This window comes from Colias eurytheme, chromosome 5, assembly GCF_061535395.1.
Source record: "Colias eurytheme isolate Ceu_HAF_F1 chromosome 5, ilColEury1 Martin Lab GWU primary, whole genome shotgun sequence".
In the NCBI taxonomy this organism is placed as follows: Eukaryota; Metazoa; Arthropoda; class Insecta; order Lepidoptera; family Pieridae; genus Colias; species Colias eurytheme.
Window position 1 is genome coordinate 10,770,010 of NC_142984.1, and position 8,692 is coordinate 10,778,701.

Sequence of the window (8,692 nt, forward strand, 5' to 3'; positions counted from 1 at the left end):
TGAAATAACAAACATTATTCACATATCACTACATAGTATAAAACAAAGTCGCTTTCTCTGTCCCTATGTTCCTATGTATGCTTAAATCTTTAAAACTACGCAACGGATTTTGATGCGGTTTTTTTTAATAGATCGAGTGATTCAAGAGGAAGGTTTTAGTATATAATTTATTAGGTTTTAGACAAAGCGGGCGAAAACGCGAGCGGTAAGCTAGTTTACATTAAAATATATCCGCTACGCACAAAATCTGCATTTCATGCCTGTTTATCACTGATCTCCCAAAAGCCTAAACGCCTTATGTTTCACTGAAAACGGACAGGAACTATATTAATTAAAAACTATATAAATTACTAGGAAAACAGAAAAGTTGAAAAAAATTCACTACTTACACTTCTACACAATCTACAAATTTTATTTATAAATAAAATTCACATTAAAAGTCATAAAATACGTGATTTCATTCATATCTCAATTGTAATAGTTTAAGGCGCATCCCTATAATAATACAGTCTATTTCTTTTAATAAATAAAAAATATAACAAAAGTATGTAACAATCACTAGTATTTTCATACCGATACAGCGCACGTGCCGTCAACTCGATCGGAAGGCTCTGGACGTCTTCCGACTTTAAACCTTTGGACGAATACCATCCCCTGTTTATTATGTAGCAATTATATTATATTGACCTGTATTTATATTCTCAACTGACTTTATAAAAAGTCGGTTCTAAATTCAACTGTATTTTTATTTTAGTCCGGGATCCATCGCTCATTAATTTTGCAAGTGATTACTATCAAGCTAATTTTTCGTGAGTAGCTTTATTTTGATGAGATGCCCAATAATTTCATGTACGAAACTCTCGATTGTGGTAGCTTACAGAGGTAACAAGGATAAAAATTTTTGATTTGACGGTTCTCAAATATTTATTACGCAATTTGTAGGACAATATGTCTGTTGAATTATATAAGTATTAAATAAGTGAAAATAAAAAAATCAGCTGGTTAGTAATCATTTATGATGACCTCGTTATCGATACACATTGGAAAGGGGGACTCTTTGATCAAACCATAGATTTTGTAGGACAAATATTTTTTTCGAATAATTTAGATAATTATCTTGAGATTGAACAAAAAAAAACATTCAGTTAGTAATTAATATTTGAGAACCATCAAATCAAAATATTTTATCCTTGTTTCCTCTGTTAGCTACCACAATCGAGAGTTTCGTACATGAAATTATTGGGCATCTCATCAAAATAAAGCTACTCACGAAAAATTAGCTTGATAGTAATCACTTGCAAAATTAATGAGCGATGGATCCCGGACTATTTGCTTTGTTACATGTGCAGCACTTTCTACTGTGTGAATCAATTTTGATGAGCTTTTTTGGTTCGTTTTTATAATTGAAGGTGGCTTAGTTTTTTTTTTAAATAAATAATTTTTATATGTTAGATAAACACTGTAATTACTATGTTATTAGGTATTCTATACCTACTGCTTGGATAGTAATCAAACACTTCTACTATGAAAATTTATATTAGTCAGAACCTATATGGCCTTTATATAATTATGTGTAGCCTCCTAAAAAGATAAGAAATAAATAATTATTGTCGAAGTGAATTTCTGAATATTATTTTTATCCACAATTATATCTATGGATACAGTAAATAATAAACATGAAAATGTGAAGTCCCGTGTCCCCTAGTGGGGTAAGGGGCAGATGCATTATCCATACATCTGTTTCACTGATCGATTTTCTGGGACAAGTAGGTGATCAGCCTTCTGTGTCCTGCCAGACCGAGATATTTTTTTTCTTCGTCTCCACCGGGAATCGAACCCAAGACCCCTCGGCTCTACGCTCATGCGTCAACCAATGTACCAAGGAGGCGGCCCTTTTTAAATAATAAACATAATATTATAGTCATAATGTATCGTGTATCGACAAATTAATTTTCAATTATTTATAGCGCTCGATTCATTCTCGTTTATCAGTGAAAACGAAATCACTGTCCCTTTCACAAATAGATATAATATTTGTCCTTGATACATTTTTCTGTTACTCATAAGTCATAAATAAAGATAAGCGATTGTTTTCCCCACAATAGCTGCGTACAAACACGTCACACGGTTAATATTTACTTTAGTTATTATCAAACGGTTATCTGCTGATAACAAGTGAAGTCGCGTTGAAAATATCTTAAGTATTTAAAAATTATTTTGTTTTTTTAACTTTTTTTCTTTTTGAAGTGAAACTTCTTTAGGCGAGTTGAGAGTATAATTTCAAAGTCGCGTCATGGCAATACCGTCACGTCATGGTGTAAGGCGACGATTTTGGTATCTTTGAATATTGCCAAAGAAGTTTCACTTCCGACACGTGTGCTCGGCACGCACGATCTTTTTTTGTTTCATTTAGATAATATATTATAATCAGTCTGTTTATACATGGCTTATACCGACTCTACGTTTATAATGAAAACCTTTCACACCTTAACAAAGAATTCTCCAAGGTCTTTTTATCATTATTATAGGCTACCCAATAATGCCTTATATCCTGATATCAACATAAATGCATTAGTTACAATATAGCCCAAACCACTCACTATTTTTAATATGTCACAATTATACTCCAATTAAAACTAACAAAACTAATCTCTAAGCTCTTGGCATCACTCTTACATCATATAATTGTGCATATAATATAGGCTATTAACTAACAAGCTAGTTGGAACACGGCCACCGCTTTTTGTATCTTTCAACGTAATACAGTTAACTAAATTGCTTATTTCAACATGCAGATTTGAGTAACTTTAATCCCGATTTGCTCTTATTTAACTACAATAAACGTTGTATTTTACGTTCTTGAACGTTTGGCTTGAATGTTGTTTTAGTCAATGGAATTTTCTAGATCTAATATTAATAATGATTTCTTTTTGCTACTTCATTTGATTAAACTGCACATTGATCCACTGATTAGTAATAATTCTATTGGTGTTTTTTACGAGCTATCATCAATTTATATAATTATTTCAATTTGGAATTTGATTTGTGAATTATGCGTTCTGTGTCAGTGTTATAATTAATAGCAGTTCCTACGTTTGACTTAGAATTTAATTAATAATATTCTGGAATAGTCAGTTATGTATTAAATGCTTGAATGAGGCAGACCCTATTAGGTTTCTTTACAAATATAAAATAAGCCCTAGGTAGTCTGAAGCTATCAACCTAGCATAATATGAAATCCTAAAGAAATTTCTCATCCATGGAAATTTTTCTTTGCTTTAAAATATTTTTCTACGCCACAGTACATTAATATCTCTTATCTTTCATATCTATAAAGCGAAAATCTTCAGTTAGTGTTGACACGCGTCGGATTTACCGCCATGAAAACTATTTCCATTTGTTTATTGTTAATTATTGGTACAAATTGTTACGATATAGCTAACACGGATAAGAAAGACAATATACTTTTAAGGAAGTTACAAGGCTTTATCGACGACCGTGAAAATCAAACTGTTTCGTGGAGTGAGCTTCTTGCTAATATAATTGTTAATAAAATAACAGTTATATTTCACAAATCAGCGAACAATGAAACAGATAATTTTGCAGTGACGCATAATCGATTTACAAATTTAATAAGTAATGTGTTTAAATTCTTTAAATCAAACGTCTACGACAAAATAAAAGGTTACAGTGACCAAAATAATGTTGTTAACGATATAGATACCGCCTTGCAAGGGGATAAACGAATTATTAAATCAAGTGACGATCCGAATAATGATGTAGAGGTATTTGAACCTAAATACCATGGAAAATTGTGTGAAAATTGCAATGAAACTACAGAAATTGAAGTGACAAACGACTGTCCAGAAGGCTATAGTAAAGATGAGAATGGTGACTGCACTAAGATGAAGATATCCAAATTTATAGTTTCAGTACCAAATCAATGTCCAATTGGGTACAGACCAGACTGGCGCGGTTATTGTCGAAAAGTCATGGACTTTTAAGACTTAAGGTAAATAAAAACTATGGATTTCTCGTGAATTCTCAACAGATTTCATAAATATAGAGATTTTGCTACTGATTTCTCTTCGAATATTTTAGACGTAGAAAGGTAGATAACGACGATAAGAATGAAAATGTAAATAAATGCAAAATGGATAGTGCATAATATGAAATGATTTCCTTTGTCTCGAACTATTTAGTTGTATTGAATGTAAGATGGAATATTAAAGGCATTTATTGATTCTGCTTGTGGTTTTATTTATAAATCATCCTGAACTTCATTTTATAATGTTAATTCCATTAATATTTAAGAACCGTACAAAAATTTAATAAACTTAGTGTTGGGAAATATCATTTATACTATACTAGCTTTCCGCCCGCGGCTTCGCCCGCGTTTTCAAAGAAAAACCCGTTCCCGTAGGATTTCCGGGATAAAACCTTATCCTATGTCCTTTCTCGGGTATCAAAATATATCTATACCAAATTTCATGCAAATTGGTTCAGTAGTTAAGGCGTGATTGAGTAACAGACAGACAGACAGAGTTACTTTCGCATTTATAATATTAGTATGGATAATATTTTATTGTGTTCTTTGTCTGCTTATTTTTTGGACATTTATTTACACAAAAGTTTTATAAAATAAATCAAGCCCTCGTCTATAACTGAATGTTAGCCATTTTTATGATACAATTCTGATATTACTCTACGAGGGCTTGTATTTTTCAGCGTTCAAAATTATTTTAAAAAATAATAGCCTTCAAAATACCTAACGAATTGTTATATATGTATATTATTACTAGCTTCACTCGCGAAGGAACTTGAGGAGAAAATCAAGTTTTTCTTTAGTGTTATTTTGATTTGTACCTGAATAATGTTCCTATAAAGTTTCATCCATATTCTTCCCGCAGTCTATTTCGTAAAAAAAGTAACAGATCCACCCCCAAACTTTCGCATTTATAATATTACTAGTGGTCCGCCCTGGCTTCGCCCGTGGTACATATTTACGTTTTCTCTACATAAAAACCATCCTCGTACTTCAAGGAATATAATAAAAAAAGAATTATCGAATTCGGTTCAGTCGTTCTCGAGTTATGCGCTTACCAACACATTTTGCGATTCATTTTTATATATAAGAAGATAAGTACGTAAAAACATTACATATTACAAATATTCATTATTAAAAACACACATATTACGGGCCTTTTTCACAATGGGCAGCGTTGAGCGAGTAGAGGCACGATTAGGCAGTCATTGTAGACGTATTCATAATAGCCGTATTGGTGGCAAACATCGACCATCATTTGTTGGGCCATCGCTGCCCGTTGTGTGGCCCATTAAACATAGAACAACTAGAACTCGTCTTGTCACACGAGTCTCATTAAAAGTTGTGCAGTGTGATTAATTGCTGCGTGTGTGATCGTCGCTTATTACAACTTCCACGAACAGTTGCGTCTAGCGTTTCGTGTTTTATTCTCATTAATATGTGGCGTTATACCTTAATATGTTTTGTGGATTATATTATTTTTCCACTACTAAGAATATTATAATAACAATCATATAACATAATAATTTTGATTCTTCATTACCAGGGTCAAGCTTGGTTTCAAGTTTTATTTCCTCGTTAATTTTGAACATTGACTTCCAAAAAACATTCCCTGTAAGTAAGACATCAAGGCTTTTAATAAGGTACAGACCATTGCGTTAATAAAGGTTGTGTTTATGCTTGCAAATGGATAGATATTAAAAAATTAACTTTTCTCATTTCTGCTGCTTTTAAGTGTTAAACTAATTTTATTCAATGGAGCCAATATTTAGGAAACTACCGGTACAACAAAACCTGTAAAAATTACCTAAAAAATGATTTAAAGGAAGGCTTATATAATATAAATATTATCAAACCCTAATTCCCAACCCCAAAGAGCCAGGTGATCACTAAAAATGCTACAATAGGATCGTCAATACATTTGACGCGTTTGATCCCGTAACTCCTCGACCATTGGACCATGAAATTGACTCGCTCGATCTGACCTGAGATGGGAATTACTTCCTTTGCCATTGGTTTGTAAATACCTGACAGGGTTCATATAGAATTGTAGTTACGGGAAATATGATTCCATTTATTGTGACTTCTTGATTAAAGTTATAGAGTTCATAGAATTATATGAGAATCTGCGGTTACTTCATATAATTAGTTATAACGGAAATTGTTGTAGGTAACCACTCTTTATAAGGTGAACAATATATTATATTCTAATTAAAGTAAACTTTAATGTAATTAATCGTGATTTCTAATTCCTTATCTTTTATATAAGCCAGAGGGCTTGACAGAAATGCTCATTGCAACTATTAGATATCCAGAACAATAAGACCACACTAAAAATAGCAAAACATTAATTTAACAATTCCCGTAGTTTGCAGCTATGAAAACAAATCGTTTTAAAACTCCAATAAATAGCCAAGTACAACAAAACCAATGCAACGCTAAATACCCAAACGGTAGCAATAGCCAATAATTAGATTTCAAAACAATAACATTAATTTATACACCTGACCAGTTTACGTTGACCCCTGTTACACCCACATTGGCCCCTCCAGCTGTTCTTTCCCTAACGTCAAGAGGGACGAAGTAGATTAATTTATACTGGTCGAAAGCAAAGTCATAATAAGCACCTGCGTTCCAGAAGTTTCCAGCAACTTGGAGGCTTATAACGACGTGTTCAGAAATATGGTCATAATATGTTTATGTTATTAAAAGTTGTAATAATACTTGAGACTTTTAAATTTTAAGTCAAGCGTGCCAAGTGTTTAAATTATGTCTTAAGTTTGTCCCATATTTTTTATTAAGTCAGGATTCATGGAATTGTTTTGAAAAAATCATAATTAAAGTAACAGAGTAGCTAGTTGATTTCGTATATTTTAATTGAATTTAGGATGATCCTACTAAAAATTCTAATACACACCTACCTAATACACAAGAAGGACTATGAGTGAGAAGAAATTAAAGCTGGATTTATCACACCTTCCATCTCTATTATTTTAATGCTCAATATCCTTTTAGCAAGGTATTCCTGTGATATCCTTGTTAATTAATTTATTATATGGCTCGGCTTTCAATATACCCTTTTATTTTCTGACAAAAATGTTGCACAAAATTGTTATATCAATAACAAAGGAGCAGTGCCGTCTTTAAGGCAGGGCCCGCAGGGCCCTGGCCCGAGGCCCCGAGGTAGGCAGGGGCCCCACAATTCTGAAAATTTTCGATATACAACAACAAATTTTATAACATAATAAGAAAAATATCAAATCACACACTTGGTAAAATAGAAACAAGATTTTTGGGTATTAGTTTTTTAGATTCAAAAAATTTATTTATTGAACTCTCATATGTGGGGTGTTAAGAGACGGGGTTACGATTTAGCCTATTGCGTTATTGTAAACTGAAAAATGATAAAGTTAAAATTTAAGGATTTTCCATCCCTTACATAGGCCCCAGCCAGTACCTTGGCCCATAGCCTCGTTGATCCTAAAGACGGCACTGCAAAGGAGGCGCTTAATGACCTCAAAAAGGGGAAATATAAATTATTTTTTAAAACAAAAATATACTAACGATGTAATATTATATTCTACAAAGCGATGTTATGGTATGACAAGAACAAAGACAATTTTAGGGTTGTTTTTGCGTTAATTACCTAATAATCGAATTAAAGTAACTCGGCATATAATGTATTGTGCTTATAATACCTATACAGTATACAATATTGTTAATAGCAAAAAAAATCGCTAAAAATATTATTATTTTTATCTGACTTTTACCATCTCCTTCAGCAACTGCAGATTATTATCGTAAATGGCATAAAATAACTTTTTTAACAGTCTTCAAATTCGGTTTAATATGATATTGTTTGATTCGATATAAAGATAATATTCACGTTCACCATAAAACATAACAGCGAGCACGCGTACAATAAAAATATGATAACCTCCAGCTATAGGTCTTAATTCGTTCATACATTGCAAATAATTTAGTTTCAAGTAGCAATCTGCCCTACACCCTTTTACGAGGAGATAATGAATATTTGATACAAGAGCCGTATTGGTTTCATACATGCACAATAATATTATGGATACGGCATATTGCAATATCATCATCATCAGCAGCACATACATAATACATATATTATGTTCTCACTGCTAGGACACGGGCCTCCTATAAGGGTACAGGACATAATCCACCACGCTGGCCAAGTGCGGTTGGCGGATGTCACATGTCGTCGAACTTTTGATTCTTCGACATGTCGGTTGCCTCACGATGTTTTCCTTCACAGTTTCGAGCAGTGGTGATGTTATAACATGCGCAAATAAATTGAAAAATCAATTTATTTCCTGTACGCTCGCTTTCGAACCTCTGACTCATTGATTTGAAGTCCAAGGTCCTCGCCACTGAGCCAACACTGACTTATTATTAATTATATTATTAGGTATGTATTGCAATATGAGTTCTAAAAACTAATAAATTAACACTGATAGGTTAGTGACCCTATCTGTTGCGTGGGATCCCAAAACTTTTGAGAAAATGTTATTTGATAAACATTGTTTTTGGCTGTCTGGATTAGTTATTATCGATATTAGTACCAACTATATTTATAATGGGTTCTAGGGAAAAGATGTCTATTTGTAAAGTCTTAAATAT

At 32.6% G+C, this 8,692-nt stretch overlaps 1 protein-coding gene across 1 annotated transcript; it reads left to right on the forward strand.

Moving 5' to 3' along the window:
* Window positions 1–3,366: 3,366 nt before the first annotated feature.
* Window positions 3,367–4,246, forward strand: LOC149908652 (uncharacterized). Its single transcript, XM_090102335.1, has one exon. The coding sequence runs from the start codon at window positions 3,381–3,383 to the stop codon at window positions 4,002–4,004; it is 624 nt and encodes a 207-aa protein (XP_089958461.1). The 5' UTR covers window positions 3,367–3,380; the 3' UTR covers window positions 4,005–4,246.
* Window positions 4,247–8,692: the final 4,446 nt, after the last annotated feature.

What these genes read in the sequence shown, in the direction of transcription:
- LOC149908652 (XM_090102335.1), top strand. Translation starts at nt 3,381, where the DNA reads ATGAAAACTATTTCCATTTGTTTATTGTTAATTATTGGTACAAATTGT.